A 22,076-nucleotide genomic window follows, 5' to 3' on the forward strand; every position below is an offset into this window, starting at 1 on the left:
GTGTGTGTGTGTGTGTGCACGTGTCTGCGTGATTAAATGCTCGGCGCTCGCGGAATGAAGGGAGGTCTTGTTCCTTATCTTTCACAGGCTCCCTCTTATCGGTCATTTACTGGCAGCGGGGCAAAGAGATGGCCATCTGAAACATCACGACAACGACTAGCCCTCTTGGGTTGGAGAGGAATTGGCAAAAATAAGAAAAACGGCAGGGTTTACGGAAGGAAGAAGGCCTCGAAGATTCAGAAGAGCTGGGTTTTCCTGGTGCTGTTTCACAGAGGATGTTCACGAGGCGATGAAACAGAAGTTGAAAGTATTGTGTGAAGTACTCCTCTGTACGAGTATCACTTTGATCCCTATGCCCTAAATATGAAACGATCTTGATCTCGGGTCTTGGCATATGATGACCACAAGCAATAAGCTCTGTGCATGAACCGTAGTCCCCAGAGTTCCCGAAAATACCCAACATAACAGTACCTGTTTCCTGTTCTCCGGTTCCTTTGATTGGCTCGGCAGTCGATCAAACCACCGACCGCCGAGCCAATCAAACAAGGATAATTATGGTCAGACTGAAGCAGAAACGGGCGTGCCACCTACTGGAAACCCCCCGGAACTGCAGTTATGCACAAGAGACAGACGAGGATGGAGAGGGGAACTATTCACTTAACCGCTGACCCGTCCTGACAACCTATCGCTCCTCATAGCTTCCTCGATCTCTCTGTCACCACCTCCTCCTCCTCCTCCTCCTCTTCTAGGAGCTCAGTCAGCGAGGAGTCCGTCGTCCTCCATGGCCGTGTGGTCAGAGCTGAGGGCCGGCGACAGAGAGAGGGGCCTACTCTGACCCTCCTCCAGACTGCACCTCAGACCCTCCTCCAGACTGCCGTTCTCCCCCGCCATCTCCAAATCCTCTTCCATTTCCTCCTCCTCCTCCATTTCCTCCTCTTCCTCCTCTTCCTCCTCTTCCTCTTCCTCTTCCTCCTCCTCCTCCTCCTCCTCCTCGTCCGTCTTGGCCCCCGGCGCCGGGCCTCGTCTCGCGTCCGAAGCGCGGGACGTGGCCGAAGCCCCCGGCTCGCCGTGGCTGAAGTCGTCGGCGCGCACCCTCCTCCGCCGCTCCGCCGCGTCCTCCAAGAGGCCGTTGAGGGTCTGCTGCTGCTGGCTCCTGCTGGAGGCCCACTCGGCGAGGGGCACCTGGTCCTCGGACTGGCTGACGTACCTCCACACGGCCAGCGGGTCGGGCTGGGGGGGCTTCAGGGGAGCGTCGTCTTCCAGGGCCGCCGAGGAGCCCCTCTTGCGCCGGGACTTACTGGTGTGGTTCACCTGGAGCAGAGGTGGAAAAGGTGTCATTTATTATTTACTTAGGTAAAAGTATCAATACTGATATGGAGAAATGCTCTGTTAAAAGCAAGGGCCCGGGATTCAAAAGGGCTGTCCATAGACCATATTCACACCGCGGCCATCTTGGATCACATGACTTCCTGGGATAGCAGCCTGCATTACAAACCATTGTGAACAATGGAGCGATGGTCCCAAAATATGAGTTCTGTTCGACCAATTTCTTTTTACCAAATTGACAAATGGGCAGATGACAACATCAACATCCCCAAAATGATTAAGTAGAAGGGTACATCCACAATATTCATGGTAGTTAGGTTGCAGTGTTACTCTGTACAAAGACTTGCTACAGTATGCAGACTTTGCCATCATATAGTTGTGTATCGTGATTTTTGCATATTAATCAGAAACAATCTAACAACAGTGTGGGGGACTGAGTTACTAAGGCCCAAGATGGAGAGGCCTTAATTATTTTTTACATTAGCTATTGAAAAATAGCAGATATACAAGCTCATCTGCTATTTTTGAAAAGTTGTGAAAATGAGTGCAAATCATTGAATATTTTTCAGTTCAGTTCCAGGGGGGTCCCTGGAACTAAATATTTTGAGATGGGGGTCCATGGCCAAATACATATCATTTTGGGGGTCCTTCACATGAAAAAGTTTGAGCACCACTGACATAGAAACATTTCTTTTCTTCTAAAAAACCTTGGAAGGATTTGATATATTCAAAGACTTGCACACATTTTATGAATTTTCAAAAATAGCAGCTCGCAGCGCGCTGTGATATAGGCATATAAGTGATTGCGACCGTCAGGGAGCAGTTTACTATGAAAACCTCCACCGGCCGTCCGTCCGTCCGTCACACGTCACACGTCACACCTTTGCCCTGCTCATATCTCCGCATCAGTATGACATCACACCACGTGTACACAAACCTTTGTGTACATTGCTGTGGCAACAGTCTGTTGTTGCTGGTCTGTTAGTGTACGTTAGCAACCACCTTAGCAACCATGGTTTTACCCTAGCAACCAACTGTTTACCCTAGCAACCAACTGTTTACCATAGCAACCATGTTTTTTTTTACCCTAGCAACCAACTGTTTACCATAGCAACCAGATACGCAGAACAGGGATCTCCATATATGGGCATAAACAGGTGACATCACACTGATGTCAGATACTCAGGGATACGCAGGGATTTCTCCATAATATATGGGCATAAAAGGGATTCTGTTAGGGATCTCCATATATGGGCATAAAAGGGATTCTGTTAGGGATCTCCATATATGGGCATACAAGGGATTCTGTTTATAGGGATCTCCATATATGGGCATAAAAGGGATTCTGTTAGGGATCTCCATATATGGGCATAAAAGGGATTCTGTTAGGGATCTCCATATATGGGCATAAAAGGGATTCTGTTAGGGATCTCCATATATGGGCATAAAAGGGATTCTGTTAGGGATCTCCATATATGGGCATAAAAGGGATTCTGTTAGCTGTTAGTGATCTCCATACAGTATATGGGCATAAAAGGGATGCTGTTAGGGATCTCCATATATGGGCATAAAAGGGATTCTGTTAGGGATCTCCATATATGGGCATGAAAGGGATTCTGTTAGGGATCTCCATATATGGGCATAAAAGGGATTGTATCCCAGATGATGCCCTGTTAGGAGATCCACACTAACAGAATCCATATATGGTCCTACCGACAGCTGCTATAAGCCAACCCTGGCGATAAGGTCTGAGTCGAAGAAATGCTTCTTTCCTGGCAAGAATTGCCCCTTTATACTGTAGGGCTCGTTTGTGTATTGTATGACATCACGCCACATCATCGGCTGAGGACTGTGTGATGTCATCATATCTCCATATATGGAGACATAAGTTGCTCATGCCCAAATATGGGCTGGTGAGGTCAGACTTAGTGTGATGCGTAGGTTATCTCCATATATGGAGATTCAACTTCAATGAGTAACCATGGCAAACTGTCAACTGCCCGTATGTCTTGATAATTGGTAAAACAAACTTTTGGCCTATTTGTGGAGATAAGCGACCAACGGTCGCTTATCTCCCGATTAGGGAGTCTTACTGGTATTAAACTGATTGTATATCTGTTCTTGTGGCAACTGTTCATCCCCCAATATCATGAAGGCTAATTTGACCTTTGGGCAACACAAATAAGTTGGTGTGTCCGAAAATGTAGTCACTGCACTCTGCCTTTGTAGGGCAGTATAGTCAGAAATAAATCCTAAATCAGAAATTAGCCTACAAAAACAAATATGTTGCTACATACTGTACATGTACTGTAAGCCTCTCCCATACACTAAAATGTGTTCCCGGCCTAAATGGGTTAAAGCACAAAATAATGCATAATAATGCGTTCCCAGTTCATGGGGGGCCCACAGTGAATCCTTGTACCCAGGGCCCAGAATGTGGTGCCACACCCCTGCCCTTCACGCCACTGACCTGGAGGTGCATGGCCATCAGCTCTGGCGAGGCGGTGCGGAAGGGGCAGAACAGACACTGGCTTAGGGTGACGCCCGCCCCGCCCTCCCCTGCGCCCGCGCTGGCGCCGCCCGCACCGCCACCATCGGCGGGCGCTCCGTCCTCCTCCGACCCGCCGAGGAGGGGCGAGGGCCGGCGGGAAAGGTCCAGCGGCTCGAATCCGCCCGCTTGGGTCGGCCGGGCCGAGCCGCCCTCGCTGGCGGCGCTCCCGTTGGCCGAGGGCTGCACCATGCGGCTGGTCGTGAGCGGCTTGCGTCGGGACACTTTGGTGGGGGCCGCCTTGGGCGGCGGGGGGGACTCCCTGATCCAGCCCCCTTCCATGCCTCCCTGCTGGTAGAGGGCCCCCATCACCCCGGACAGGTACCTGGTACAGATGCAAATGATCCATGAATGGTAAATGGTGCATTTGTATAGCGCCTTTATCCAAGGCGCTTTATATAGATTGTGCATTACATTCACCCATTCACACACATTCATACACCGATGGCAGAGGAAACCATGCAAGGTACCAGCCTGCTCACCGGGAGCAATTACGCGTTCAGAGTCTTGCTCAAGGACTCTTCGACATTAACTCAGGGGGAGCCCGGATTCGAACTGGGAACCCTCCGGGAACCCTTCGTGTTCTAATGACGGTTTCTCTACCCCTGAGCCAATGCTACCCCTGAGCCTTTCATCAATTGATAACCTTGTCGACCGATTATTTTAGGGCCAAAGGGAAAATTCTAGAGTGCAGAAACATTATTGGCGAGCATCAATGAGCTTCAGCTCGACACAAACATGTACACGCACACCCACACACACACCTCCCCTCTGCAGTTCTCTATATGGAGTCTGTCTCATTTCTCTCCAAATATGATGGAATATGATGGATGAAGGATTACTGTGACTATGATTAAGCTCACACTTGATATCACACACACCATACCTGCAACTTAATAATAATATATTTTTTAATCATAATCATTCAATTTAATCAAACAATTTCCTAATCGCAATTAATGGATTTTAGATACATTGTCCTCACCCAAGGGTGTCACAAGGGGGGGAAAGTGGGACTGAGTTACTAGGGCCCAAGGTGGAGGGGCCTGGAATTTTGTTCTACTTTAGCTATTGAAAAATAGCAGATATACAAGCTCAAAGCGTGTGCTGCGAGCTTATAGATCTGCCATTTTTGAAAAGTCGTGAAAATGTCCCTGGAATTAAATGTTTTGAGATGGGGGTCCGTGGCCAAATACATATCATTTTGGGGTCCTTCACATGAAAAATGTTGAGCACCACTGACATAGAAACATAGTTTTTTTTTTTTTTTTTTTTTTTTTTTTTTTTAAACCTTGGAAGGATTTGAAATATTCAAAGACTTACACATTTTCACAATTTTTCTAAAATAGTAGATCTACAAGCTTGCAGCATGGCACTCGGTGCCATGCTGTGAGCTTGTATATCTGCTATTTTTCAATAGTTAAAGCACAATGCGTAATAATACTCAGGGCCCAGAATTTGGTGCAAAACCCTTAGTCATCGCCCCTAAATTACCTGTACTGCGTCTCCAGGTCTGCGTCGCGCAGGGCGGCCAGGGCCTTCTGGTCGGGGAGGCCCAGGAGCCAGGGCTGCTGCTGACCGTGTCTGGACAGGGGGGACTCTGTGTGGGGGCCTCCGCCTCGCACTCCTACCGGCCCGTGGCCCAGAGCCTGGGAGCGACGCTGCTGCTTACTGGACACGCCGTCTCCTAGGGCTGGCACCATATGGGACAATATGAAAATGTCATATCACGATTATTGTGACAAAAGAAATCGCGATTTACGATATTATTGCAAAAATCAAAATCCAGCTGGAGTGGAACATTTGTGAAAAAATAGCCTATCTACAAAAGAGATTTAGTACAGTACATATATTATAAGTACCTTTTACCAATTATAGAGGGTTTAAGTGCAGCTCGGCAAATAAAAGGTGATACCAGTGCATGACGGAGGACAATATAGCGATAAATTAAATCTCCACGATGCATCCCTAGTCACGATTAGGACATTTTACATGAGGATTAATTGTCACTCAAACAATTGCGATTAGCGATTTAATTGTGTTTTTTTGTTGTTGACAATTACATTTCTGTTCGGCTTGTAGGCTTTTTGATTATTAATTATTTTATTGGACAAAAATGGAGAACAGTACAAGTATAGTCAATACAATAGAAATGTATTACAGTACCAGTAAGACTCCCTAATCGGGAGATAAGCGACCGTAGGTCACATGTACACACAAAGAGGGCTGTAACTGCCATTGGTTCCTAGTTGTGTGGGCAATGTGTAGACATACTGTGTACCGATGTGCGTGATTTTAGGGCAAAATCTGTAGGAGCAGTGTCCAAAAATGTGTTTTGCAAGAATCGGCCTCATGGTGGCGCTAGAAGAGGGCCATGTGAGAAATGAGGGGTGGGGTCTCCGCGTTGCCTTGGCGGACGAATAGGTACCGGCCCCGGCTCTCCCGGACGCTCCTAGCCCGAGTTACGGCATTTTATGTGAGCTGCAGTGGAGGGGGTCCTCCACTGGGGGCGCCACCACTTTGGCATCCGTTCTGGAGCACCAGGAGTCGGTGGTCCCCGGGAATTCCCCGTGAGCAGCCATGTTGGAGTGGTCATTTGGTCATTTTTGCACATTTGGTCTTTTTTTACATCTGGGGGGTCCCTGGAGCTCCGGGGGTCCTTGGAGGTTGTAGTTTGGCAGCCAAGGAGCCTGTGTGCAAAATTTGGCATGGATCGGGGCAACGGTTGCGGAGATATGAGCAGGGCAATAGTGTGACGTGTGAGGTGTGACAGACAGACGGACAGACTGACTGACTGACTGACTGACTGACTGACTGACTGACTGACTGACGGACTCACTCACAGTTTGTGCAGGTTTTGATAGTAAGTGCGACCTACGGTCGCAACAAGTACAGTTAAACACCCTGCCTAAAAGGAACATCCCAAATAAGATCTTTTACAGTCTTTTTTTACGCTGGAAGTCCTTGGTATTTAATTCATGGACATAACAAATAGTACGCAAAGGAAACATTCAATAATATCGCAGTTATAAAAACACTATATGTACAGGATACATAGCTTTGAAGTTGCACATGGCAGATATGACACACAACCTAAATCAGGGGGTTTCAAATTGGGTGACGGAGCACCCTGGGGTGCCTCCACCGGCTGTCAGTCAGTCTGTCAGTCTGTCCGTCACACGGAACGTCACACTTTTCCCCTACTCATATCTCCGCCACCGTTGCCCCTATCCATGCCAAACTTTGCACGCACACTCCTTGGCTGCCAAACCACAACCTCCACCCTCCAACCTCATTTCTCACATGGCCCGATTCTTGCAAAACACATTCTTGGACACTGCTCCTACAGATTTTGCCCTAAAATCACGCAAAGCGGTACACAGTATCGCTAAAGTCATGTCATCAACCGTCCCATTTCCCATATTCCCTCCTGATTGGCTACCATTGCCTTCTAAAGTTTGTGTATCTCCCGATTAGGGAGTCTTACTGGTATTGATAGTGGAAATAGCCGATCGACCAGCTTGGCTATTTCCTTTTTCTTTTTTAATGTTTGAAGATATATAGGAACATTTTTGAACATGGAAACGATTATGATGAACATGACAAAATAACAGCGATGACGTCAAATAACGGCGATGACGTCAAATAACGCCGATGACGTCAAATACCGGCGATGACGTCACATAACCGCCGATGACGTCAAATAACGGCGATGACGTCAAATAACCGCCGATGACGTCAAATAACCGCCGATGACGTCAAATAACGGAGATCAGACGACGATTATGGCGTGACCGTGGCGGGCCTACCGTCTCGGTGCGCCGCCAGGCTGTTGATGGCGGACGTGAGGCTGGTGGAGGAGGCGGTGGAGCAGGAAGAGGAGGAGGAGGAGGAGGAGGCTGACAGGGCGTTGTTGCGCTGCTCCCGGTGGTGTCTCTGGAGGTGGTACTTGAGAGAGCCCGACTGGGTGCCAGCGTAGTCACAGTGGGGGCACTTGTAGGGTCTCTCACCTGCACGGGGGGGGGGGGGGGACAATGGGATCAGGGGTGTCGCAACAAAAACTAATTCTGGGCCCCATGGGTAGAGTGCCGTCAGTTCAGAAAAGCTAAGGTATGGCAACATGACTGGTGTCTTCAACACCAGTCATGTTAGCAACAGGCATGATACATTTATTTTAAGAAGTACATTCTATTTTTTCCCCAAAAAAATTATTTGGTTTCTTGGGCTGGATATGGCAGTCTGGAAAAGTTGTTCAAGTGCGGCTAAACTTAGCATAATATAGTAAACGTGCCACAATTGACAATAATGAATTGCATCTGTGCAGCTGACTTGCGGAACCTGGGAATATACCATTTTGTCAAGATGAGGAGAATACAAGTGTGGAGAATAATTATAATACCTTGTTAAAGTGACCATTTTGTTACATGTTGCATTTGTAGTTATTTTACTGTAATTTAACAACAATTGGTTTTTACTAATATCGTGAGTAATATCCATATCGAGGTATTCAACAACGTTATCGAATAGGGAAGGTTTTCCTAATATTGCCCAGCCTTAGTGGAGACGTTGTACGTCCAAAGCTGTTGCTTTTCAGGATTCAAATTCAAAAGTAGCAGATCTACACGCTTGAAACGCGGCGCTTCGCGTCGCATTTCAAGCTTGCAGATCTTCGCCTTCCGATGCTATGTACGATCAAATGGGGCAATCATTTACGGGACAAAATATAAATATATAAATATGGAGAAAATATATAAAATATGGAGATAAAAAGAGAAATCGGGAAGGTATCGGGAAGGAAAAAACTGGTATCAGTACATCTCTACTAAATCCTGCTCGATACAGAGCCATCTTCCTGGCAGAATTGTGGACAAATCTATGGGTTTTTGAAAGGGGGAAAAAAATAATCTTTGAGACCCAGGGCTGGGCGTGGTTTAGGTAGTATCAAGCTGCTCATGGGCTACACACACGCACGCACACACACACACGCACGCACACACACACACACACACACACACACACACACACACACACACACATACACACACACACACAAAGCGCGGCGGAGCGCAGGCTCTGCGGTGCAAAGTCATAAAGGACTTTGATTTAAATGCACGGCAAGTAGCACAGCCAGCAAGGCTGACCCTCTATAGACTCTGTGCATCAATAATAATCCTGTGGTGTTGTTCATTTATGTATATGAGGGTCCATAAAGCACAGACGCTTTCATTACAAATGGTGTCGTCAGCGGTGTCGGCAAGAGCCTGCAGTCGCTCTCTATAGCAGGGGTCTTCAACGTTTTCAGGCCAAGGACCCCTTAGCTGAGAGAGAGATGAAGCAGGGACCCCCACAACCTGTTCATAGATTCCATATAGTTTCAATGTTTGACAGCACAATCATCAGTGTATTTTGGATTCATGTCAATTTGTGTTTTCAGATATTTAACCACTTGAACCATCAATACTTAATAAACTTGACCTCTATACTTAGTCTGCTCTTGTTTCCCCTCTACACCAAACCTCTTTGCCGAAAATAGCCGCTGCGAGGCGTTGTGAGCTTGTAGATCTGCTATTGTTGGCTAAAGTTCTCAGAATATGGACGTTAGGGTTCAAGTGAATAATATAAAAAAGGAGAAAAAAAGTTTCAATCACACAAAGATTTGAAGGACCCCCTGTAGTAACTCTGAAGACGCCCTAGGTGTCCCGGACCCCCTGTTGAAGACCCCTGCTCTCTAGTGACATAAACAATCCCGGTTGGGGACTTTTATGCAGTTACAGTAGATGGCCATTCTCATGCAGTTTTCTGTTTTCAGGCCAACCTGCTCGGCATAGGCGGAGGTCTTATTCAATCATCTTTTCCTAGGTAAATGATCACAGCAGGACAATTTGGTGAGAGAAATGTGATGTATTACAATGCATTTGTGAATTTTCAGGGGTGAGCTGACATTTGGTGGGTTAAGAGAAGCCACAATCATTGTAGTTTTGTGTCCACAACTGTTCCAATTTGCGTATACATTTTAGGCGGATTTTTCCCCTGGACCCCCCTGGGGCTTAAGAGGTTAAATGTTTTTATTCCTCCAAAAATGATGTTTTAGCAAATTCAATATAAAAAAGGCAGAACCAGGGCGGGACAAGGCAGAAAGAGTCTGCTGGTTGGTCAGTCAGGGACCAATCAGAAGGAGAAGGCTGACAAAGGGTGAATTGGCACTGGGTAAAAAAATGGGTTACAAAATCATGGGAAAAAACGTAAAAGAAAAAAGCGTTCATAAATTGAACCCATTAAAAGCGGTAAATCATCTCTGTCATTTTAGATTTGAAAGTTTACAAGTTTAGAAGGCATTCTGTAGAATCTGCCTTGGGTCTTAATGCAGGTTAAGCTGTTAATTAGCATTTTTGCCGCAGGCTATGGCATCTGTAACCCCAGGTCTGCACAGGGGTGTGTGTGTGTGTGTGTGTGTGTGTGTGTGTGTGTGTGTGTGTGTGTGTGTGTGTGTGTGTGTGTGTGTGTGTGTGTGTGTGTGTGTGTGTGTGTGTGTGTGTGTGTGTGTGTGTGTGTACATCCCTGGGTACTGACTAGCTAGATTGAATACTGAACATTACAATATATCGTCGTTGTCGGGTGGAAACCTTGTATGTCCAAAACCGTTCGTTTTGCATTTATCATTTAAAAAATGATTGAAACTAGTGAAAACAGCTGATCTACAAGCACACAACGCATCGCACCGCGAGGCGTTGTGTGCTTGTAGATCTGCTGTTTTCACTATCTTTGTGCGAAGGCCTTGTATGACGAAGCAGGGCTTTACTTTGCGAAAAAACATACACATATGAAACTTGGAGATACAAGGTTTCTGCCCAACAGTGACGATATCAAACATATAATTTTCCGAATGTCTGAGTGAGTGTCTGTCTGTCTGAAACAGCGTTTCTCCTCAGTGGCTGGAGCAATTGATCTGAAATCGCATCACCATTAGCATATGAACACACCTGACATAACTGTGAAGCCTGTTTGTCACTTTCACAAATCTTATGCTGTATATTAGTATCTATTCTGCATCTATCATGAGGCATATCTATTCTGCATCTAGCATGAGGCAACATGTTTAACCAGCTCTGTGTGTGTGTGTGTGTGTGTGTGTCTGTGTGTGTGTGTGTGTGTGTGTGTGTGTGTGTGTGTGTGTGTGTGTGTGTGTGTGTGTGGGTGTGGGTGTGTGTGTGTGTGTGTGTGTGTGTGGGGGGGGGGGGGGGGGGGGGACAGTATCTCTGTAGCCATTAAACGAAACGGGTATTTCTTACATTGATGCTCCTACATATTATCATGCAAGCACCAGTTAAAGTTACTTTCCATCCCTCATATACTGTGTGCACAGTGCACACCCCATAACCCACACACTGCACATCATTTCGGAGCTCATATCTTTGAACGGGTAAGGGCTAGTGTTAACTAATTGTGTAAGTGCATGCACAGTATTTCTACAACAATCTAAAATAATTTCTATAGTTATTTTACCTGACAGATAGCACAATTCTATTGTCACTGTGTAGCTTGTACCAACCCATGACACAGAATGATGGATGCACGAATGAACAGATGCAAATTGACTCGGCTAAAGACTAAAACAATTCAGTTAAACATAATTGTAGCATGTTATTCTTAAGGGAGTGCAGTTGCACATTTATAAAGCCAGGTGGCAGTGTTTCATTATAAATTTTGACAAAAAAAGAAAGCCAACATTGGCAAGATAAAGGGAACAAACTGAATCTGATTTGGAGCAACTGTAACAACTGATATTTTTTATGTTTCGCTTGTACGTGAGGCACAAATGAATCTTATCAACAAAAAGAAATGACAAAAGCAAACAGGAACAGAGGCCCCATTCATACAGAGGCTCTTTTAAATAAGAGAGATATCTGTCCCAATTTGGCTTTGTAGCTGAAAGGGGGATAATGGTAATAATGGAACAGACATCTCGAGGGGCTACGATATTCTTAATATTCTCAAGAGAACGGTCATATCAAGGGACTTGACAGTGCCTTCATTTAAATTACTCAGCTCTTTTTTTTTACCCCTTTTTTTCCCCTCTCTTTTTTCCTCTCTTTTTTTCTTTTTGGGCTCTGGCCATGTGATTAATCACTTGATCGAGTGTGTGAACGCTGCAGGGGCTTTGGGGGGGAAAAAAGGTAGGAAAAAAAGGTACAGTTGGTTCACGGAGAATAGCGTGAACACACTTGATGTGGTGGTGGAGCTTATACAGACAAGCACTTATGATGTTACACTGAGCTCCATGCGATGCCCCCTGGGGCTTTGCCTCGTTGGAAGATCATCTGCTCCACTTACGGTATGTTTCACCGCGCGCACACACACAAAAACGAACCACCAGAGTCTAGTGGAAGCCTGTCAAAAAACGCACACGGGGCGCATTTATTCAGCCTGTTTGTTTTTCCTCCATGAAAGGCACTTTTATTACGGATAATTAGCAAAGATTCGCGATGAGTCGCGCTGTCAGGAATCTTAGCGAAATGGATCACTCACTAAGAGAGAGTGAGAGAGAGTGAGAGTGTGTTTCTAAATTTAAACAAAAGTCCTATATGCACCTGTCACCGGGAATAAGTTAGATTTCCATGAAGGGGTGTCTCTGTTGTTTCTGCTCTGGAGTCGGAAAGGTAAAAAGAAACAGTTTGCTGGTTTGAATCCCTGGGTTAGCTGGGGAAGTAGTCAGCCAAGAAAGTGTCTCATGTGTTGAGTTGTGTCCCTAAGCAGGGTACCCAGGGGTGTCAATTTGGGTATGGCAGGGGTATGCAGCTGCTAATTTTACAAAATGGTCACTTTAACAAGGTATTACAATTATATTCTCCACACTTGTATTCTCCCCATCTTGACAAAATGGTATATTCCCAGGTTCTGCAGGTTAGCTGCACAGGTGCAATGCATTATTGTTAATAATTGTGGCTACGTTTACTAACATGCCAAGTTTAGCTGCACTTGAACAACCGTTCCAGGCTGCCATATCCAGCCCAAGAAACCGTAGAACAAAAAATAAAATGTACTTCTTAAAATAAATGTATCATGCCTGTTGCTAAGGTATGGCAACACGACTGGTGTCTTCGCACGCGTGCAGTCATGTTGCCATACCTTAGCTTTTTCTGAACTGACGCCACTGAATGTACCCGCAGTGAAGTCTTGACATCACAGAAGTATTTCTTTTTTCAATTGGGCCTCGAACACACAAGTAAATGAATAAGAACAGCATAAATAGGAACAGTATTTCTAGTTATTATTATTATATCTCCTCTTGGCCAAGCGGGGATTATAATTGCCTCTTGACTGTAAGTGATCGAAATGTGGTCTCTCGTGCAGGAGAGAGAGCTGGGTTCAGATTCCGGACAATAGTAACATAAAAGTGTGTGTGTGTGTGTGTGTGTGTGTGTGTGTGTGTGTGTGTGTGTGTGTGTGTGTGTGCGCGTGCGTGTGCGTGTGTGTGTGTGTGTTAGGGCATTCACGAATAGCGATTTTTAGTATTCGAATTATTCGACCTCAAAGTATTCGAATAGTCGAATATTCGACAGGACTGGCCAAACTGTCAAATATTAAGTAAGCAAGAGGCGAACATTGTGGCGTTGTGAGCATGTAGATCTGCTATTTTCACAATATTTTTCTGCGGAACCGAGTCACATTAAATGTAATACCTACAATTCCAAGTGCTTGTCAGGGTGGGGGTCCCCAGTTCAAATATGTTAATTTTGGGGGTCACAGCCTAAAAAGATTTGAGAACCCCTGGTATAGAGCATTAACAAATTCATCCACCAGGGGCACTGACAACTCATTCTTATGACTTCCTATCTGCGTGCGTGTGCGTGTGTTTTTTTGTTGGTGTGTCAGAGGTTAACGGCAGCCTCTCACCTGTGTGAACTCTCAGGTGCACTTTGAGGTGGTGTGAGGAGCGGAAGGCCTTGCCGCAGTAGGGGCAGTCTTTGACCCCGGAGCCGCGCACGCGCTCCCTACCGGGAGCCGCCGCTCCGGAGGTCACCGCCGCCAGGCCGTTCTCTCCTGCAGGAGGACAGAAGGAGGTCAGGTGGTTCAGGAGGTCAGGAACATGCACGTGCACACAGAGACATCGAAGGGGGCTTGAGCCCCTGCCCTTTTACCCGTCTGTAAAAAGTGCCCTCTCCAGTAGGGCATTAACGGAAAAGCCGACAAGTCGACTCAGTCGACTTCATTACACAAGTCAACTCCCATGAGCATGTAGATCTGCTATTTTCACAATTTCTGCCTCTATATATTTGACAATTTGGCCAATCTTTAATTTGTCATTTTAGACTAGAGGTATTAAAAAGTCCTTAAATTATTAAGTTAATCATCTGGGGACCCCCCAAAATAATTGTGGGGTCGTGTGTGATGTGATGACGTCATCAAGCGATAAAGTCGACTTCGACTCAACTTTTTACTGAGTCGAGTCAACTTGCAAAAATCACAAGTCCTTAATGCCCTAATCTCCAGACCATATATGCAGTTTTTGCTATGGTGAAAGAAATGTAAATGCCCCTCTTTCCATGCCATACCTGAAGGCAGCATTCAAGAGAAAAGCCTTTTCCAAACTCTGCTGAACTTGAATGCAGCATCTTATGTTGAAAAAATTGTCCTCTCTGTGCAGAAATCCATGCCGTTACGCCACAACTCCAGTATTGACTTGATTATGCTTAGTTTATTGTGGTATCAAGCACCGAAAATAGCCGGCCTCGAGCTTGGAGGTCTGCTATTTTTAATATTTCCACCAAAAGGCCCCCTTAGAAATGTCAGCCCCTGCCTCTCTAACATGCTCTGAACGTCCCTGGTCAGGAAGACTGAAAGACTGTGAGGGGATCAACGATCATAACTCCGTTTTAAACGCTCCAAATGCTTTATTGCGACAAACAGCAGTATCTTGTTTGGCTTGGCACCAAGAAACGGAGGACGTGCGTTCTTTTTTCTTTGAGCGGTAGTTCAACAATCAACAACGGATCGTTTTGCCTCCCGATGATGCGAAAAACCACACGTTTGCCACAAGGTTGTGTAGAGAAAAGCACAGAAGACATAGGATAAGTGAGGACATAGGACATGTGAGCAGGTCTAGTGACATTAGACCTGCTCACATTCACAATAACAATGACTAGGTGACGTAGCAGAGAGGAGACACAATAACCTAATCGTGTTGATTGCGACCGAAGGTCGCAGTTTACCATGAGAAATGTTGCAGCTTGTCTCCGTCTGTCTGTGTCAGTCAGTCAGTCAGTACACATTTTTACAGTCTATGGGTTCGTTCCTTTGTCACTGTGACATCACAGGTGATATCACATGTGACATCACCTATGTAAAAGTATATATATGGGTATTTCCCAGAATCCCTTTTATGCCCACATTATGAAGATCCCTGATGTCATTGATATATATCACTGGCCGGATGGCCAAGACATGGCACATATCTGTGTGGCTGGTTCAGATAGGGATCTCCATTTATGGGAATAAAATGTATTGTATGTATATGGATACATATTATTATTAATAAAGGTTAAAAATAAAATCAAAAGTCCATACATGGGCATTCCCAGAAACAAAATCCCTTTTATACCCATATATGGAGTTTTCTGATGTCATCAATCCCAGGCCCTAACTGGCCCAAGAGCCTGCTTTACTCTGATTTACACCCTACCTTCCCCGAAAACGTTAATATTAAGTCCATATGTATATGGATATATATAATAATAAAGGATAAAATAAAATTAAAATGTTCATATACAGTATGGGCATTCCCATATATGGGCATGTTTTGACATCACATTGTTGACTATCATGGGTCTCCATATATGGGTAACTGGTCCGATATACATCACTGGCCAGATAGCCAAGAATTGGCGCAACCCGCATGTCGCCGGCGTCTTACTAGTAATGTATACTAAGCTTAGCAATACTAAGCTGTTATAAGCTCCAATATAATACTTGACATCAAAACTATACCATACACTTCTATGTCCAAAAGTGTTACTTTTCAGGACTGACATTCAGAAATAGCCCTTCTGCCCAACAGCGACGATAGCCGATTATTCCACACGTCAAGCGAGAAATGAAACGCGACCGAGCCGAGCCGACGCGACTCTACCTTGGAACGTTGAGATGATGGAGTGAAAGTGCGCGGCCTGCTGCTCCGTCGTGGCGCCGCCAAGCAGCTTGGCCTCGTGTCTCCCCTCGCCTCCTCCTCCGGTCCTTCCTCCTCCTCCTCCTCCTCCTCCTCCTCCTCCTCCGGTCCTTCCTCCTCCTCCTCCTCCCGCTCCGCTCCGGCTGGCGCCGGCGCTCTCCTCCTCGCCCCCTCCTTTGTGCCCGGGCCGCTGGGTGTGCACGCGGGCGTGCACCACCACCTGCTGCAGGCTGCGGAACAGCTTCCCGCAGTCGGGACACTCCCACGGCCCTCCGCCGCCGGAGACGGCAGCCTCCTCTCGGGGGTCCAGCGCTCCCAGGTAGGCCCTGACCTGGTCGTAGGGGGGGTCAAAGGTAAGGTAAGTGGCATAGACCCATTTTAGTCGGAGGCCTTAGGGTTTTTTCGTGCTAATCAGTCTAAAAGCGCCACATTTTGCACAGATGTAGCCCAGGGCATGCTCTAATGATTTAGCTAGGGACCTTCGGGGTCGCCACAGCGGCCAAATCAAGTTGGGCTCCCATCGACTTTCTATACAGGAGGAAAATACCCAGAAAAAACACTGTTTTTCTGGGTATTTAAGTAGGATGTGAGGGGAAAAAAAACAGAAAACCCCCACAAAACTGTGAAAAGTGGGGAGCCCAACTTGATTTGGCCACTGTGGCGACCCCGAAGGTCTATCTTAAATATCCTTATAATCAATCATTTGCATCCCTACCTGGTCGGCCTCCCCGATCACAGAGCCCCGCCCCGGGCCTCGTGGGCCCTGTGGAAGCTGCTGCCCTCTCTGCTGCTGGGACCTCTGCTGCTGCTGCTGCTGGGACCTCTGCTGCTGCTGCTGCTGGGACCTCTGCTGCTGCTGCTGCTGCTGTGCCTGCTGAGCTGCCACCAGGCTGCGGGCCACCAGCTGCCACATGGCCACCTGGTCCCCTCCGTCCGCCAGAGACGACGCCACGTCTCCTCCTCTACCTTTTTCAGTTTCGTTTTTAGTTTTAGTTTAAATGAAGATAAAGGAAACATAGTAAAGGGAATACCCATATACATCAACACTAGCAATTCAAGAGTCAGACATATGTTATAAGAGTATACAAGTTACCTCCTCCTCCTCCTCTTCCGGGGTCTCCAGCTCTGGACGAGCCCCCACCACCACCCCCACCACCGCCGCTACCGCTATTTCCCATTTCCGCCACCTGTGCCACGGCCTGCAGCCTCTCCATGCAGCTGGCTCCTCCGCCGTCGCCGGGCAGCCCCAGGTAGCCCAGGATGGCCGCCTTGCTGTGCCCCAGCCCTCCTCCTCCTCTGCTTCCCTGCTGGTCCCTCTCCGACCTCCCTCCTCGGCCGCCTCTCCCCCCTCCTCCCCCTGCCCCGCGCTGGGCCAGAAGGAGGCTGGAGTAGAGGGCGTTGAGGGACTGGCTGCTGACCGAGCCCTTGGCCAGCTGCTCTGCCCCCGCCGCCGAGGCGCCCAGGCCGGCCTTGAGCCCCAGCTTGTTGAGGTGGACCTTCATGTGGTTCTTGAGGAACCACGGCTCCTTGAAGCCGCGGCCGCACACCTGGCACTTGTGGTCCAGCGAGTCCTTGTGCTTGCGCATGTGGCCCTTGAGGAACCACGACTGCGTGAAGCGCTGGCCGCACGTCTCGCAGCGGAACGCGGGCAGCGACGACTGGGGTGGCTGCGGCGACTGGTGCGGGCCGGCGGGCAGCTGGGGCACCGCGGCGGGCACGGGCGTGGGCGTGGGGGCGTCGGGGGCCGCCGAGACCGCTGAGACCGCTGAGACCGCCGAGACCGCGACCGACCTGGGGGAGGCGCTGTAGGCGGGCGGCGGCAGGGCGGCGGCGGGGGAGGCGTCGAGGAGAAGGGGCGAGGGGTGGCTCTCCTGCAGGTGGGACGCAAGGCGCTCCTCCTGGCTGGCGGAGAAGGGGCACAGCGTGCACTTGTAGGGGTTGTGGAGGATGCGCACGTGGCGCGCCAGCTCCGAGGCGGTGCGGAACTTGCCCTTGCAGGCGTGGCAGCGGAACGCGGGCGCCGCCGCGGCGAGAGAGAGAGCCGCCGTCGCCGCGCGGCCGGCCGCCTCGCCTGCGCCATGGTTTCCGGGCAGGGGCGCCCCGCCCGAGGGGGCGTAGTAGGGGGACGCCAGGGACACGGGGTCCTCCGTCAGGGGCGGGGTCAGGGGGTCGCTCTCGTCCGGCAGGAAGGTCTGGTGCTGGTTCCCCCCGTCCCCCTCCCCCTCCCCCTCCACCTCCTCTCTCAGGTGTTGTTGGATGAGAGACAGCGGCGGCGGCCGCTGGTTCTGGTTCAGCTCCTTGCGGCTCTGCTGGACCTGGAGCAGTGGTGGGAAAAGGATTCAAATAGTGCTATGTAGAAATACTGTACATACGTCCAGAGTCCAGAATTAATTCAAAATGTACTTGAGTAATAGTACAAAGTACTGATATAAAAATGTACTTTAAGGACAACCTTGTTTTTTTACAACAAGCGTTCATATTTTAGATTGTAATTAGAGAAAAGAAAAGATGAGTGTTAAAAATGTAAGCCATTTACCATGAGAGGGAGTGGGTTGTTGGCTGATTTACCACTGTTTCAGGGTTGTGAAACAGTGGTAAATCAGCCAACAACCCACGACCCTCGAATGGGAAATTGCTTTTCTACCACTTCAACCATATAAATGAAAGAAAACACAGTTGTAACTTGCATTGATCTTGGAAATGTTACAACTGCAACACAACAGTGGGCTGGGTCCATGAGCCAACTCAAGGTTGTTGACTGATTTACCACTGTTTTAAGCCAATCAGAATCCAGTATCTGGACATGTGACCACAAAAAAAGTGGTAGAAGTTTTAATGTACTGCTTTTTATCATTTTAGCGATTTTAGTAGTTTGATTTCAGTGGGTGGGGGCATGCGTACACGTGGCTAAATATGTCTTTTTAGACACAATAAGCTGTCAATTTCTTTTTTTCTTTTCTGTTACTATTTACACCAGCCCCCATAAGTCACATCTGCCCTTGAAAGATTGCAGTGCATCTTGGGAATGGGCTTATTGTGTCTAAAAATAGATATTTAGCCGTTTCAGTTGCTACAACAAAACTGTTGGTGACAGGTTTTACTCCAATCATGGTCGAGTGGGGGCGGGCCTAACGCGCATCAAGGCCCGCCCCCACTTGATCATGATTGGAGGAAGGCTCCCGCCTGTCACGTATACATGAAAACTGAAACTTAATTGAAATCAGTTACGTTACCTTTAAAATACCAAACGTAGAAAGTACTCATTATGCAGAATGTCCTATTTCACATTTCAATTTGTAAAAAAAAAACATTTACTTGTCCTGGCACAAAAGTCACTTGTTAATTTGCCATTTCACAGTCTTTTTTATTTTATTTCTTCCTTATTTCTTTGGACAAATAAATAAGACCCCCTTGGCACCCTCCACTCCACAGTCCATAGTCTACATACAGCACAAAGCTGCTAGGAGCATGACAGAAAAAAGTGAAACCAAAAGCCACAAGTACATTTAAAAATGTTCCTTGGAGCTAGTACGCTGCACGCATGCATTGAGGCTCAACTTTATTTTTATTTCTTTTTTGCGCTGCAGAAAGGCTCATAGACATTAGGCTTGTCCTGTTGTCCAGGACAACTAATAAATCCTTATGAACAATTGAATGAAAAATGGAAAAAAGGATTTAAGGAAAAATAATTAAATATACTTGTGGCTTTTGGTTTTACTTTGACGCTCCTAGCAGCTTTGTGCTGTATGCAGACTATGGACTGTGGAGTAGAGGGGGCTGTCTTATTTATTTGTCAAAAAGAAAAAAGAGGAAGAAAATAATAAAAAAGACTTAAATGGCAAATTGACCAGCGACTTTTGTGCCAGGACAAGTGAATGGGAAATGTACTTGTCCAGAGGAAACTGTGCCTCAAAAAGTTAATGTCAAGCCCTGCTACTACAGCTAGTATATATCCCCCGGTCCTCCCAACATGGCTGCCGGGGAGGGGCAGCCCAGTGTGACACCAGCTAGGGCTCAATCGAGTAAATGTACCTTTACACCACTGACCTTGAGGTGCTGCTGCATGGGCGACTGGAGCGCCCCCCGGTGGTGGTACAGGGTGGCGGTGCCGCCCCGCCGCTCTCCGCCGCTCCCCAGGCTGTGAGCGCGCGCGTGCAGCGACAGGATGCTCTGGAAGCGGAAGCGCTTCCCGCACACGTGGCAGGGGAACCTGAGGCCCGGGCCGGGGCCGGTGGTGGTGGTGGCGCCGCCGCCCCCGGGGCCCCCCGAGGTGGGGGCGGCCCCCGGCTGCGGCGGCACGGCGGCCGCCGCCGCGTCCTTCTGGAACAGCTGCAGGTCCAGCTCGTCGTTGCAGCCGCCGGCGCTGGGGGGCCCCGAGGAGGAGGAGGCCAGGGCCAGCTCCAGGGCAGAGAAGCCATGCAGCATCAGCGAGGAGGCCACGGTGGGGGGCTGCGGGGGGGAGCACTCCTCCTCCGGGGGGAGGAGCAGGGGGGGTAGCCCCCCTCCTCCCCCCGGGAACAGCGCCACGGCGGGGGTGGGGGAGGGAGGGACCCCGTCGTCCTGTGTGGGTAGAAACGTGTACGACTGTCAAGTACGTTTTCTTGAAACGTTCATGTATCTTTTGAAACTTTCATATTATTCTAGATCAGGGGTTCCCAAACGTTTTTGTCTCAGGGCACACCATAGATATTGTTTTAATCCGAGGCACCCCTACATTATAATTTTCACTCCCAGCACCTTATATTTATAGCATATCGTCGTTGTCGGGTGGAAACCTTGTATGTCCAAAACCGTTCGTTTTTTATTTATCATCTATAAAATGTACTAAACTAGTGAAAACAGCAGATCTACAAGCACACAGTGCTTGTAGATCGGCTGTTTTCACTAGTTTTGTACGACAGTCTTGTATGATGAAGCAGGGCAAAAGACGTACACATTTGAAACTTGGAGATACGAGGTTTCTGCTTGACAGTGGCGATATTTTAGTGATTATGTTGCGAGGAAAACATTGAGATAATAGCCACTGAAAATAACGTTGTACTTCAAGTTTAAAATGATACTAAATATTTTTTCAAGTGTCCAAATAAATTCTAAATATTATCAAATTATCTCACGGCACCCCTGGACTGCCGTCACGGCACCCCAGGGTTCCCCGTCACCCACTTTGAAAACCCCTGCACTAGACACACCTTATTACACCAGCTATTCTGGTGACACTGTTCTGTATAAATAAGACACTGCCCTGACAGTGAGGGGGACACTATCATGCGTGTTGCTAGCCTAGTGGGCCATCCCTGATACTGCGTTCACTCATTCCTTCCCCAGTATCAGGTCTGCGTATAGGCAGCGAGTATGAGAAATTGGCCCTGATCATTTTCTGATCTGGGCCAATCAGTGACTGCGTTTCAACTGCTGTCCGCACAACAAGTGAAAAGCTTCCCCTGATTGGTCCATGTGTAGATGGTGACGTAGATGCATGCAGCAGCATTTTCAAAACAATAATGGCTGCCCTCGATGCAACAAGTGTAACAGTTAACGCTAAAACAATAAAACAAGCAATAAGTTATTTCAGAGTTGGAATCGATTACAAGGGAATAGGAGTATGCGATAGCGGAGTTCATCGTGTTTGTTTGCCGTTCTTCCGACTGGCTGTAGCCATAAATTACCAGTAAGACTCCCTAATCGGGAGATAAGCGACCGTAGGTCACTTATCTCCACAAATAGGGCAAAAATGTGTTTTGCCAAAATCTTCCTGATCCATGTTGATGACATGAGTGTAGACATACTGTGTAGTGATTTTCATGATTTTAGGGCAAAATCTGTAGGAGCAGTGTCCAAAAATGTGTTTTTAAAAATCGGCCTGGAGGTGGCGCTATATGGGAGAGATTGATGGGATGAGTGTAGACATACTGTGTACCGATGTGCGTGATTTTAGGGCAAAAATTGTAGGAGCAGTGTCCAAAAATGTGTTTTGCAAGAATCGGCCTCATGGTGGCGCTAGAAGAGGGCCATGTGAGAAATGAGGGGTGGGGTCTCCGC

General features: G+C 47.7%; 1 protein-coding gene across 1 annotated transcript in view; it reads right to left on the bottom strand.

Moving 5' to 3' along the window:
• Positions 1-692: 692 nt before the first annotated feature.
• znf219 (zinc finger protein 219) overlaps positions 693-22,076 on the bottom strand; it is a gene marked incomplete at both ends in the record, with an annotated part of 52,896 nt that continues 31,512 nt past the window's right edge. The window contains 11 exons of the mRNA XM_080742274.1: positions 693-799; positions 1,020-1,311; positions 3,797-4,199; positions 5,369-5,545; positions 7,680-7,884; positions 13,769-13,915; positions 16,002-16,100; positions 16,182-16,368; positions 16,753-17,003; positions 17,131-18,352; positions 20,085-20,597. Of these exons, the coding sequence (XP_080598400.1) occupies positions 693-799; positions 1,020-1,311; positions 3,797-4,199; positions 5,369-5,545; positions 7,680-7,884; positions 13,769-13,915; positions 16,002-16,100; positions 16,182-16,368; positions 16,753-17,003; positions 17,131-18,352; positions 20,085-20,597 (3,603 nt within the window). The remainder of the gene's footprint in view (positions 800-1,019; positions 1,312-3,796; positions 4,200-5,368; positions 5,546-7,679; positions 7,885-13,768; positions 13,916-16,001; positions 16,101-16,181; positions 16,369-16,752; positions 17,004-17,130; positions 18,353-20,084; positions 20,598-22,076) is intronic.

The sequence above is a fragment of the Nannobrachium achirus genome, assembly GCF_963921795.1.
Source record: "Nannobrachium achirus genome assembly, chromosome: 14".
Classification (NCBI taxonomy): Eukaryota; Metazoa; Chordata; class Actinopteri; order Myctophiformes; family Myctophidae; genus Nannobrachium; species Nannobrachium achirus.